This window comes from Peromyscus californicus, unplaced genomic scaffold (assembly GCF_007827085.1).
Source record: "Peromyscus californicus insignis strain IS unplaced genomic scaffold, ASM782708v3 Scaffold_18__1_contigs__length_77618521, whole genome shotgun sequence".
Classification (NCBI taxonomy): domain Eukaryota; kingdom Metazoa; phylum Chordata; class Mammalia; order Rodentia; family Cricetidae; genus Peromyscus; species Peromyscus californicus.
Window position 1 is genome coordinate 513,170 of NW_026294480.1, and position 14,200 is coordinate 527,369.

The 14,200-nt window shown below is 47.8% G+C and overlaps 1 protein-coding gene across 1 annotated transcript in view; it reads right to left on the minus strand.

The window, feature by feature from the left end:
* Positions 1 to 10,960, minus strand: part of LOC128113317 (palmitoyltransferase ZDHHC11-like) — a 30,271-nt gene extending 19,311 nt beyond the window's left edge. Inside the window, exons 1-3 of the mRNA XM_052742887.1 lie at positions 10,415 to 10,960; positions 1,471 to 1,649; positions 629 to 730 (exon numbers count right to left, since the gene is read on the minus strand). Of these exons, the coding sequence (XP_052598847.1) occupies positions 629 to 730; positions 1,471 to 1,649; positions 10,415 to 10,693 (560 nt within the window). The 5' untranslated portion in view covers positions 10,694 to 10,960. The remainder of the gene's footprint in view (positions 1 to 628; positions 731 to 1,470; positions 1,650 to 10,414) is intronic.
* Between the last annotated feature and the right edge of the window lie 3,240 nt (positions 10,961 to 14,200).

A 14,200-nucleotide genomic window follows, 5' to 3' on the forward strand; every position in this document is an offset into this window, starting at 1 on the left:
TGGCAAACCTTTATCTCAAAAAATATTTACATTATGATTCATAACAGTAACAAAATCACAGTTATGAAGTAGCAATGAAAATAATTTTATGGTTGGGGGTCACCACACATGAAGAACTGTATTAGGGAGTTGCAGCAGTAGGAAGTTTGAGCACTACTGTCCTACACCCTGACCTGGTGCCCAATAGCTTTTTGGATTCTGCACTCATGACCAAGGCAATGCTTGAGGGTGGCCTAGATGTTCATTCCTGTGCTCAAGAGTCTAGCCACTGTTCTTGGGTTGGTAGTCATGGCATTGAGAAGGTAGATAGGCCTGAAGCAGGAAGTTTAGAAGGCTCAGCCAGGGTGTGACCAACTGTCAATAATGAGCTCTCTAATGATGGACTTTGTGAGTGTGAGCTTGCTCCACATGTTCAGGAACAACCCCACCAACATATCAGAACCAGCAGAACATGGGCACTAAGCTCTGCGATAGCTGGAAACAGAGACATGGCCCAAAGGTCACCCTTTTCCTGTGCTGTTCCCAGCCTTGACAGCCCCCTCACTCTGTCACCTGCCATCTATTCCTATGACTCCCAGGCCACAGATCCCTCCCTTGGGTCACAGCCTTGACCCTCAGAGTGCCTCACCGGTAGTTTCTGCTGCCCACACAGTTGTTCAGCCATTTGCAGTGGTGGTCAAAGCCAGAGACACATTTGTTGCAGGAGCTGCAATGTTTGGCTTTCTTGCTCCTGGGAGAGAAATTGGGAGAAACAGCCTGCTGGCCCCAAATGCACCAAGGGAACTGAATGTCTACCATGGAATGGAGGGTGGGGCCTCCATCTGAATAGGGCACTGGAAGCCTATAGGAAAGACAAGGCCATCTTGGGAGAGAGATGAGCCTGAGCCCATGGGCATTGTTTTTGTAAGGCAGACTGTGGACTTCCCTGTAGGTAGGCTTGTTTGCTAGATGGGAGCCTGAAAACCTAGGAGTTAAAGGCTGGTATCTCACCCAGTACCTACAGTGCCTTCCTGTAGCCAAGTCAGTGTGCTGCCTTCCTCAGGTCCTGATATCCACCAGGTATCAGCTGAAATTGCCCTCCCTCCTTCCCAGTTGGGGATGTGAGGTTTATCAGAAAAACCACATGGAAGTGGCACACTTGCCCACCGACCACTACTACAAAGAAGGGCCTGTGTGTACAATAGGACCTGAGAATGGCACACTGGGTCTCTCATGCAGTCTTCATCCCTAGGGAGAGGGGTTTGGGAACTAGAAGGCAGAACTGTCAGTCTATAGGGTAGGGCAGTGTACCTCCTGGAAGGCTGGAAGGCTGTGAACACATGACTGAGCCCTCCATAGAGTGCCACAAAGGGCCAGTGCCCAATAACAGCAGGATCTGCTGGTCGACTGTGGGGCTGTGGGTCAGCAGTACTCTACACCCAGACTCCTAAAAGCAACCCTGCCCCACTGCTCAGCAGATACCCCACTCACACAGTAACCTCACACAGGTGGCAGTACTGGTTCTGGATCACATGTGCGTGTTTGGACCGGTCGAAAGTCGGCACAGGCTCTGAGTAGTCCTTTTTGAGTCGGACACTGGTGTCAGCTGGATCGATGGTAGTTGCAATCAAGTGCACGATGAGGTGGAACAGGGACAACACACCCATCACCTGGGCTGTCAAGGAACACACAGCCCTGGGCCTGGCTGACATGATGTAAGGTGTCTCCCGGGGGACAGACAGTGTCAGGGACTAAGGAAGGACCCTGGAACTCCTAGTCATTGCTGTCTGCAGCACCCAAGAGCAGATCCCATAGAGACATTCACTTCAGAAACCTAGCCAAGCCAGCCAACTGCTGGCCACAGTGTGTACAAGCCTTGAAATGCCTTATGTGACCAGGTACAAGGAAAAGCTATGGAAAATGGCATTTTATACCTTGGAATGATAACTTCAGAGGCCTAAAATGTTTTACCTGGTGGTGGGTGTTTCATAGGTGGGAAAGGGCTAGGCTATAAGTGAGACCAGTCTATGCCAGCCCATGCAGGATATGTGGATCACATTGGCAATAGAGTTACTGTGAGCTGCAACACAGAACACTATGTTCACCAGAAATATGAAGGCTAGTCAGCAGTTGGAGGGTAACTCCCAACCTCAACCTGAGTTAGAACTTCTGGGGACACCAGACTCTCAGGCACCTTTGGGTTTTATCCATCTAAGCCTACATGGCCATGAGAAGAAGGTTTTTGTCCCCTCCATTCTTCCTCCTGTCCCTAGGATAATATATAAAAGGAGATACTGATCATAAGGGCTCTCCTCTCTTGCCTTGCCTTCTGGGCCTGGTGTGCCAGCATTTACAGCATCTCTAGAGGGAGCCAACAGGGTCCTATGCATCACAGCCTAAGCTTATGCAGTGGTCAGGCTGCCTTGTGTCCAGGCAAGACAAAGGCCATAGGCATAGTCGTGGACATAGACAGAGACATAAGGCTGCAGGCATAGGGGAGCCCTAATGAGGGTTCCAAAAAAAATCAATGCTGTAGGACAAGCCTGTAAGAGGCCCAGATACTGACACATACCCTGGTGCAGATCCTGTCTTGCTCACCTCATCTTCCAGCAGGAGCTGGCTATTACCCTGGGCATGGGCACAGGACTGAGAAGCAGGTTTGGAGCACAGAGAAGTGACTGTGAGGAAGACAGGCAGCTATATTCCAGGAGGACCAGAGTAGGAGCTGGTGCGGAGCTGTGTGAGTGTGTGGCAGAAGCGGCTAGGCAGTACATCTGGTAATCTGAGCCCCGATGGACTCATATGCCATGCCAGGGAGGCGTGACAGATACCCAAAGCCCATCCTATGGCTACTCTGACCTCATAGTGTTGAGGACAATACCACCTGGTCTATTGCAGAACAGATTGTAGCTATTGTATAGGCCAGTGGGACATGGCACAGAGTCACTCACAGCTGTTGATACTACCATGACCATGAGCATGGTCCAGCAGCTGCTCCCACCCTTTGAGGCTGAGTTGAGGGCTGATGTGCTGCCCTCACGATGATGGGTAGAGGGGAGCATGTTCAGAGTCCGGGACATTGATGAATGAGGTCCAAGGACACAGGAAGTCTGACACTGCTTGGGTGCTAACTCTTTCCCTGTAACACTAAAGGAAACCTGTTCTAAAGGAAACCAGTAGACAGTAGGAAGCCCAAGAGAACTTTTGAGGAACAAATGAGGTGAGGCTGAGAGGAGAACTGCCCTCTGTGACCACACCTTGTGATACCCTCACATATTCTCTAAACCACCAGTATCCATTCTTGGCTCACACATGTAAGTCCCACTCTTGGAAACTCCTGGGACACAGGCCGATCATAAGGAGGCTATGGTTGCAAAGCAGTTCTCAGGGTGCAACTGAGCCAGGTTCCCTTGTACCTGGACCTGCCACACAGACACTAAAGGGCAGCCAGCACCCAGCCTTCATGTGGAGTACCAGGAGGCCACCCTAAAAGCACCAATATGGCACACAAAGACTCTGGTCCCACGGGGACTCAGACCTCAGACATAACCGTCCCTTGTCCTCTAGGAATGGAATTCTCCTGTGAAAGACAGTTACAGCACATCTTTTTAATCACATTTTCCTGTGCAAAGCTTGTTCAGCAACACTTTGCCAGTAAATTTTGAACCATTCAAGGATAACCCTGTCACTCAAAAGAATCTTGTTGGTGACCTTACTATACTATATTTTGTCCCAAATGACCTGGCCGGACACTCCCTACCACACGCCAAGGTGACAATCCCAAGAGGGAGCCCAGAAGAAAAACTCCAGGGTCTGCTCCTGCCCTCACATAAGCCTGTCTCAGTGGATAGTTAATGTGAAAGGAGCAGGGTGAGGCATCCTCCATGGAGGCCTCCCTCCAACTCCCTCTGGAAGTTTCCATGTGGGAGCCTATGAGAACCACAGCTGGCTGGAACATTCCCTAGCAACAATCTGTGTTTAGTAAACAAACAAGGGAAGGGCGCCAGCTCAGGACGCCACCCTCCTCAGTCTCCTCGAACTAGTGACCTCTCCCTTGTCCTGTTTCCGCAGGAAGAGGGGAGACCCAGGAGAAGCCAACAGTCTGGTACTGTCTGGGCTCATGACTCCTCCAGGGCAAACTCTGTAGCTGATCGACAGCAGCAGCCTGACAACCCTGCTTGATGTCCCCTCTTCTAATTCACATTGTTCCAAACCCAGGACTCTAAAAGAGAACTCTATGGTTAAATTTTGATACTACACAGTGGGCCCTGTTGTCTAAACTGTGTATTTATTCCCTTGTCAGCAAGGTGGGATTCCCACTGGCGAAAGGACCCTCATGGGCCACCAGAATGGTGGGCCTTTTCTCTTCTGTACCACGAGAGGGATCTTCAGGCTTTTCTTTGTCTCTAGCTCCCTCAGGTGCGCTCCACAGAAAGCCATTGCTCTTCCCCTAACCCAGACCCTCACTTCCCAGCTCCTCGTGGTGCCTAGCAGGTGCCAAGTGATGCTGGTGCCCTCTAGTGGCCATTAACTAGCACTTAGTGCTGCTGGTTTGAACATCATGCCAGTGTAGCCAGGCTGGGGACAGGCTAGTGAAAGGATTCCAGAGATAATAGCCTGACCTGAAAAGCCAGGAAAGCTGCTGGAGCTGCACATCTCTGGACATTGACTGGGCACTGAGCTATGGAGTGGGTGTAGCAGGGCTCTGGGAGGAAATGGAGGTCAGGCATTTGGGTGTGCAGGAGGAATGGGGCAGATAGCAAGACAAGCTCAGGCCCACTGCAGTAAACACAGAACCACCAGACAAGATGCAGGGCCAAATAAGGCCAAGTTAGGAATAAAAGTAAGAAGGAAAACAGTGATTATGAGGCAGTACATATCTCCTAAACATATCCATGTCCTGACACCAAAATTGGCAGACCTCACTTGCAAAATAGGGTCATCACAAACCAGGTAAATTAGGTCAATGGGAACAATCTGATCCACTATGATCACAGACCTTATAAAAATGGGAACTGTAGAATGACAAGATGGTTCAGTAGCTGAAAGAGCTTTCTGTATAAGCATTACAACCTGGATCCTGAGGTAGAGGGAGAGAACCAGCTGCTGAAAATTGTCCTCTGAACTCCACACACGTGCTACAGTGCAATCACACACACACACACACACACACACACACACACACACACACACACACACACACGACTACTACTACTACTACTAATAATAATAATAAAATAAATAACATTTTCATGGGAAGCACAACAGACTGAATTATCAGAACAGGAGATGGATAAACACAGGGAGAAGAATGCATCCCCAGGCCAAGGACCAGGTGACGTAGTACTCTCCAGTGCCTTTCAGGAGACTGTGGCCTTGGTCACTTTCATCTTAGATTGCTACCCCAGAACTAAGAGAGAAACATCTCTCACCTAAGACACCTTGAGTAGCTCTGTTAAGACAACCATAGGTCTCACATGCATTATTCCACAGAACTGATGGAGAGATACAGGACAAAGGAAACAAGATGGAAGGTAGGGAGTAAGAAGGAAAGCCCTCCTTTACAGGGCATAGGTGGGTTAGCTCAGTGGCATATCTAGAGACTTAGCACTGACTGTAGCTATGTCCCCACGGGTGCTACACCCTAATGACAGTGTGTTGTGCCGACACTTGTCAACCTGACAGGCCACAGATTACCTGACATCTCAGAAATGCTCAGCCAAGATCAGACTGGCAGCTGCCATGCTCCACTAAAGAGACAGAGAGGCTCTATCCTCATGTTTAAGACTCAGAGCTGTCTAGATTCTGGGCTTTGAAAACTCTTATAAAAGTACATTTGGGAGGGGGCTGGAGACAGTGGTTAAGAGCACTGGCTGCTCTTCCAGAGGACCCGGGTTCAATTCCCAGCATGCACCTGGCAGCTCACAATTGTCTGTAGCCCCAGTTCCAGGGGACCTGACACCCATGGCAATACAACAATGCACATAAAATAAAGTTAAATTAAAAATAGTTTTTAAAAAAAGTTCTCTTGGGAGACATTAGAAATTGCTGAATTGTTGCCTGTTCTCCACCCATGCTGAGGACATCTAGTGAGGCTGCCCTGTCTGGTGTTACATGGACAGAAGCCGGGGCTTGAGCTATGGGACTGATGACTTCTGTATCATCTCTTATCCCTCATCATGGTCGGGGGCCCAGGAGGCCCACAGGCTACACTGAGGAGCACACAGAACCACTAGCTCTGCTGTTCAACTCTGCAGACCTGAGGCATTAGAGGGCTCTTGGTAAGAGGGGACTACCCAAGACAGAGGCTATTGGAGGGCAGAGGGTCTGGGTTTCAGGACACAGTGGAGGCTCAGTAGGCCAGCAACAAGGTCTGGAGATTCTGGAGGACCAAGGAAGGTACAGCAGGGTTTGTGGGATGCATACTAGGTATACTGAGATGGGCCACCACTGAGAGTTGGCACTTGTCACCCTGATGAGAAGAAGGGAACAGGCTGGTGGAGTGCTGTGTGTTTGAAGAGCATGACAGGCAACTATAGCTTCCTGTCCCCTCCCTCGTGGACACTTGAACTTCTACATGGTTTAGTGCTGCATGGCTCAAATGCTCACTCTATCCTGGTGACTGGATAGAACCTGTGCTATGGGATGTTCTCTATGGCAAATGTGTTGCTCTGATTGGTCAATAAATAAAACACTGATAGGCCAGTGGCTAGGCAGGAAGTATAGGTGGGGCAAGGAGGAGAATAAAGCTGGGAAGTGGAAGGCTGAGTCAGAGAGACACTGCCAGCCGCCACCAGGACAAGCAGCATGTGAAGATGCCGGTAAGCCACGAGCCACGTGGCAAGGTATAGATTTATAGAAATGGATTAATTTAAGATATAAGAACAGTTATCAAGAAGCCTGCCACGGCCACACAGTTTGTAAGCAATATAAGTCTCTGTGTTTACTTGGTCGGGTCTGAGCGGCTGTGGGACTGGCAGGTGAGAGAGATTTGTCCTGATTGTGGGCCAGGCAGGAAAACTCTAGCTACAAATCTGGGCTTTGGAAAAGCATGTTGCTGCCTATTTGGATCCTGAACATGGGGCAGACAGGGATCTGAAGCTATTCACTGTACCTGTAGTTGATACCTACAGGCCATCCTCATCTTATCTCCCCAAACAGGACCTGATGTTGCAAGATGGATTGAGTAAAAGTGTGTCCAGGATTCACATGTCTGGGATATATGTGCCCAGGATGTGTACATATTCAAGGTACATGTGCTCGGGGTGGGGGTGGGGTTCTGCCAAGAATGCGAGTGTGTTTGGAATGTACATATGCCCAGGGTATATGTATCTGGGATATGTGTGTATGTGCTTGGCATATGTGTCCCCAGGATGCATGATACAGGGTAGATGAAGTCTTCCTAGGAAGCATGTGTGCCTGAGATATATGTACACAGGATGCTTACTTACATCTGAGAAGTGTGTGTGTGTTTGCATGTATGCGCAGGCATATGTGTCCCTAGGATGCATGTATGCCTGTGACAGATATACATATGCTCAGGGTGAATGTACCTGAGATGTAAGTACCCAAGGTATATATACTCATGATGTGTGTTCCAGGATGTGTGTTCCCGGGGTGTGTGTTGCCAGGATGTGTGTGTGCTCACAGTGTGCCTGCCAAGGGCATCATTAGTTTCTCCCTAAAAATAAGTCTCCAACCACTAGCAAAGACTGCATGGTCAACTAGTGTTGGCCTGTTCCAGGAGTACAGGAAATGGGGCCTATCTTAGTTATGATTTTTATTGCTGTGATAAAAACATCATGACCAAAAGTAACTTGGGGAAGAAAGGGTTTATTTCATTGTATACTTCCAGGTAACAGTCCATCACTGAGGGAAGTCAGGGCAGGAACTTGAGCAGGACAGGAACCTGGAAGCAAGAACTTAAGAAGAAGCCACAAAAGAACACTGCTTACTGTCTTCCTTGATATGGCTTGCTTGCCTTGTTGTCTCGTGCCATCCAGGACCGCCTGGCCCAGGGAAGGCACTGCCCACAGTGAGCTGGGCTCTCCCACATCAATTATCAATCAAGAAAAGGATCCACAGACTTGCCTATACTATAGAGGCATTTTTTCAATTAAGCTTCCCTCTTCTGAAAGGACTAGCTTGTGTCAAACTGACATAAAAACTAGACAGCATAGGGTCCAAACTTTCGGGGAAAGTGTAATTGCATAAGGCTTAGATTGAACTCTAAGTCTCTGGTGAGTCAGCCAATGACCTGTATTTCCACTTAAGAGTGATAGTAAAAGACCATCACAGTAATCTTGAAGTTAGTTGAAATAAGGAATAATAAAAATAAAAGCTGAAAAATTAAAAATAGAAAGAGGCCAACAGTAGAGAAAAGTAATAAATTGGAAAGGTGATTCTTCTCTACAAGAAAGTCAGTTGTGCTCACCTGCGATCCCAGATTTGAGAGGCTGAGGCAGGAAGGGTGGGGGTTCATGGGGAGCCTGGGCTGCATGGCAGATCCAATGTCAGGTAAGAAGAGAGGGAAGGATGGAGGGAGGAAGGAAACGAGGAAGAAAAGAGGAAGGAAGGAAGGAAGGAAGGAAGGAAGGAAGACAGGAAGACAGGAAGACAGGAAGACGGGAAGTCAAAGAAGATATGTTACTACATGTCCTGAAGCCAGAAGTAGTGGTGAAGCACACATCTAACCATTGAGAGGCTGAGTTTGGAGCATCACTAGTTCATAGCCAGACTGGGTTGTACAGAAAAACCTATCCAAAATACATTTGTATCCTTCAGAGATGAAATGAAAAGCATAGGCAATATTGTGAATAACTTTATCCAAGAAATTTGACATTTTAGAATATTCAAATTTCATGAAAAACATAACTTACTAAAATGAACATAAGATGAAACAGGAAACTTGAATAACTTTTTACCTGTTACATTGAATTCATTATCAAGAGCCTTCCCACAGATAAACCTCTACCACTGAGAAGAAAAGAATCAGCCATAGCTAAACTGGGAGATATTCTGCCCCAGTTTCTTCAACCAAAGGCCTAGAGGTTCCACACTGTGGGAAGTTTCAGGGTGCTGCAACTACAAGCTATGGAACAGTGAGTGCTCTGGGTTCAACCCCAGGACTCACTATAAAATAATAAAGAAAATAGGGGTGCTGGCAATAAGGACACTGGGAAATGAGTGACAGAGTTTGCTGCATGCTTTTCCTGGAAGATGATAGCATGGTGGGTATGAGCATAAAAGCCAGGCTCTGATGTCAACCACAGCATTTACAGGTGATAGTTTATGACATCTGAGGTTTTTTTTTTTTTTCCGTTTTTCGAGACAGGGTTTCTCTGTGTAGCTTTGCGACTTTCCTGGAACTCACTTGGTAGCCCAGGCTGGCCTCGAACTCACAGAGATCCACCTGGCTCTGCCTCCCGAGTGCTGGGATTAAAGGCGTGTGCCACCACCGCCCGGCGACATCTGAGGTTTTTAAAGAATATCCCCTGAACATGCATATGAAAAACGGAAAACTGGCCAGGCCTGACTGCTGAAGTGGGTAACTGTGAGATACTACCATACCCAGTCTCAGCAAAGCAGCCCCCAAGATATCATAGTATCTGGTCTGGCTCTTGTAACAGTTACTCAATCCTGTGTATTGTACTCCCTTCTTCCTAACCACTACTCATGTCTGCCTGGTTCTCCTTACTCCAGGGCCTGCAGAATGTCAGTCAAAGCAAAGTGCCCCTTAGAGCCTACAGACAGATTATGTTCTCACCAAGATGGTCATCCAGGGCTCACCTAGGGCTTGTGGATGTAATTTTCTGGGCACAGGCCCACTTTGCAGCAGATTGGCACTGGCTCTAATGTGGACCCTTGCGTAAGGACCTGATTTCTCTGATGAGATGCTAAGTGTGATGTTAGATCCCAGATGGTCACCCTGATATACACCATACCACAAAGAAGTCAGTATATGGACATAGGTCTTCCCACTTTCCTGTGGAACCATCTCTAAAGGCCTTTCCATGCCTTAGGACTAGACTCTGTAGGGCTATACAAACACATTGGCAGGATGTGGGTTGGAGGCAGCCAAGCATATGCTTCTAAAGTCCTTTCTTATTGACCTAGATACTCTGTGAATCAACAGAGAGGGGCCTCTCTGTGCGCTGTAAGAAAGATAATATGACTGGAGTCTGTAGCTGCTTCCCTTTCCTTGGGTCACCACTTCCAGGACCCCTACTGTCACCTTGTATCTAGCAGATTCTACATTCACAGTAGCAAAAGCCCCTTCTATCAGGAATGTGGAGTCACAGGACTGACTTCAGGGCCACAGAAACGAGTGGTCTAGGCAGAGACAGAGCCCATTGCATAGGCATGATGGGGTTCTTGAAGACATTCAGAAGCCCCTCCACCTCCAAGAGGCAGGCAGCCCAGGACCCCACCCCACTAGCACAAAGGATACAACATAGGCAGCATATTTCCAGCTAGTTTGTAGAAAGGGTATGAAGATCCCAAAGGTGACAATGGACATGGCCAGATAGGTGGTCCAGGTTATTGCTTGGAAGGAGTGGAGGGGTGGTGACCAGCCATTCACCCTGGACAAAGGGCGTGGTAGTATCTTCTTCACATTGTTGACCTGGGTTTCTGGGAGGACCCGGTTCCGGTTCATACCACAGACGTTCATCTGAGAGACAGAAAGGGCACAAAGCTGTCTGTCCCTGTGCATAGAATGAGTGGCCTGCAATACCACTTGCCATTGTTAGGGGGTCACCAGGACCTGGACCAAAAGCTGATATCTGTATGGCAGGTTGGTATGGCTGACAAGGCTTGGAAGGAGATCCCTGATATGACAGGGAGGTTTGCAGCACCGCCCCACCCAAATAGTGGGCACAAGGCTAGGTATGTCTATTCCACCTCTGTGGGCACAGTTATCTGTGAATAGACCCCTGGTTGGGTCAGATATGCTAGAGTACCACCTCTCTCCTTGACACAATTCTGTCCTGAATGTTCAAGTGACAAATATTAGAAAATACATAAAGAAAACAACACTGAGGCCATCCTATACAAGAACTCAAATTCATCCATTTCCCTAGGACCTTACCGCCCAGTATACTCCCTCCTAGAAAGGTGCTGCTATGAAGGGACAATGTTAGAAAGGGGGCTGGGACAAGGGGAAAAGCACAGTAGACTGATCTTACAGGAAAGGGCCCAGGCAGTGAGCCAATAACATGAGTCCTCATCTTCCTAATAGGCCCGAAGTTCAACTTTGATATTGTTGCTGTGTGAGAACATTCTTGAACCATACATACCACACAAAGCTACACACCACACATAGAACATACAGCTCAACACATACAGGACACTACTCCCCACATCAAACATGTGCATCACACAGCTCGTAGGACATCTGGACTCCTCCTATTGCTGGCATGCCCATACTGTCTCCTCTGCTAGACATCTGTCCATATTCTGCCTGTGATACTTGCCAATACCCCAGCTTGCCTCCCTCAGAGTGGCACCCCACCATCTGAACTGGAGTCCCTCCATTCACTCATTTCATAAGAGCATGATTGATCCTCTCAAAATTTGAAGACTAAGGATGCCTGTGACCCTCACTGAGGAATATTATTTTAAGGTGTGTTACTTCTGTTTATGCTGCATTTGTTTAACTCTGTGAATACTGTGCCTGTCTAAAACATCTGATGGTCTAATAAAGAACTGAATGGCCAACAACAAGGCAGGAGAAAGGATAGGCAGGGTTGGCAGGCAGAAAGAATAGATAGAAGGAAAAATTTGGGAGGAAAAAAGTAGTTAGAGAAGGAGGAGGACTTCAGGGGCCAGTCACCCAGCTACACAGCAGCTGTGGAGTAAGAGTGAAAGTAAGATTACAGAAGTAAGAGAACAGGAAAAAGCCCAGCGGCAAAAGGTAGAAGGGATAAATTAAAGTTAAGAAAAGCTGGCTAGAAACAAGTCAAAGCTAAGGCTGGGCATTTATAACTATGAAAAGGCCTCTATGTGTGATTTATTTGGGAGGTGGGTGGCGAGCCCCTCAAAAGGGAAAAACAATCAACAGCAGAGTCTGGTGAGCTGTGATTTCAGATTCAAGAAGCAGTGGTGTTGGGAGCTTCCAGCATGTGTGACCATTTTGGCTCAGGTCTCTTGCTTCTATACCCCCAACTTTCATTGTAGGTTTCAGTGTGGGACTCTGCCATGGCTAACACAGCTACAGCCAACATTTCCAGAGCTTCCTGCATGTGTTACAGTCATGAATTCTGTCCTCACATCCGGCCTTAGGTGCCTCCCATAATTCTCTTTGAACTGTCCAACACTACTGTTATCCACCCATCCTGCTCATGATTCCCCATCAGTACCCTCATTTCTCAGGAGGAGCCTTCCCAGTCTTGGACATCTCATTGTATGTCCCCGTAGAGAGGTTCATCAGACAGAAATCCTGCCAGCTCCAAGAAACCAAACAGGTCCCATGATAGCTGGGGTCTGTGATGGGCTGAATCTCTATCTGTGAGGCCCTGATCTGGAGAGCGACGAGGTGAAATCCCTGTACCCACGGCCATTGTCTACTCTTGCCTTCTCACCTCTCTCATCATGTTGAGCAGCAAAGATCAGACACTTCTTGCTCAGTGTTGACACATTAAACAGTGTCGGGACCTTCCCACGTACAAAGCAGATACGGAACACCTCACAAAGGAAGGTTCCACAGCTCATAAAGCCACAGCCCCTGCAACCAAGGAGACTACCTGATGCTGGCTGGGGGACAGAACAGAGGTGGGAGAAAAATGGGTAGCGTAGTAGATGGGACTCTGAAGACAGAGTCCAGCTTCACCACCTACACCTGAATTGGCTTTACTTGGTCCTGATTTTTGACTAGAAAACTATCGTAATCTCTTAATGAAGGCCATCAGCTTGTGTGGGGGCCTCTCTGACATGCACTTCCAACTCCAACTTCTTCACACTTGATCCCCATCATTTTCTGCTGTAGAAGCTGAGGGGCACACGTTTCATGGAGAAACACAAAACTCTGAGCCTGACCACTTCTGCTTGCAGCCTACTCCTCTCTGGTGGCCAAAGGTCTGGATGACCTAGTGATGTTTCTTAGACTATGGATGCTGAGTGGTGAGTTGAAGCCCCATGCTCTCCTGAAAATTTCCAAACACAATACTACTTAAGTCTTTTCCCTCAGTGTCTCAAATTTTAGCTTAAGAAATGTCAGTTCCTATTTGTGGACTCCTAAAACGATGTGGATGCTCCCAGTGTGGGCTGACTGCTGATGCACCCGAGACTGAGATGGGATGGACAGGATACAACCCTTTCCATCCACAGCCACCTCTAAGGTAGCATGCATCACCCCCAGAAAGCCACTTGCAGGAGGATGTTGTTGGTGGCTGAAGGCTGCTGTGTCTGGCTCTGCTGCCAGGTGCCCACATAGACCAGGGTCTACAGTCTAACCTGAAGCCACTGTCCAGAGTGTATGGGAAGCACATTATTAAGAGACTGTAACGTACTGAAGACACTGGGCAGAGTAGGTTAAGAACCAGTCTGGTATGGTGTGGCACCAACCGTAACTCTTGGGATTCAGAATCTCTGCTTTGGTCAGTCTGGGGCTGGGGGCTGCTGGATTCTCAAGGTGACAGTAAACCTCCCAGAATGCATCTCCTCTCACATTATTGTGTGGCTCTCAGGATCTCTCCATGTATTCACGACCTCTCCGCAGAGCTGGAAATTAGTCTTGGTAAAACTTTCTCATTTTTAATGAAAACTGAGGACTCTTGCTGAGCCCAAAGTCTGACCAGTATTCACTTGGCCCTCTTGTTAGAGCAAAAGGTGGTACCAGTGTTGCTTTACTCTTCTCCTTTTGAAGATTTGGAGAAATGTACCCTGTGTACATACACCTGATTGCATATCTTTACCTGTACATCCCACCTCTACGTAGTCCATTTGCACACCTCTCACCGGCACACTCCCACATCTGTATATACTTCACATTCATGCATCCTCATCTGCACACATAGTAGTACATACCTTAACCTGTGTAATGCTCACCCAGAAACACCCCAGTACTTATCCCTACCTGCATGTACACATACATATACATACTTTCACCTGCACACATCTTCATCTGTATAACCCTCATCTGCACACACACCTTCCATTTGACTTGTGAGAGTTCATGAATATATATGAATCATATATATATATATATATATATATATATATA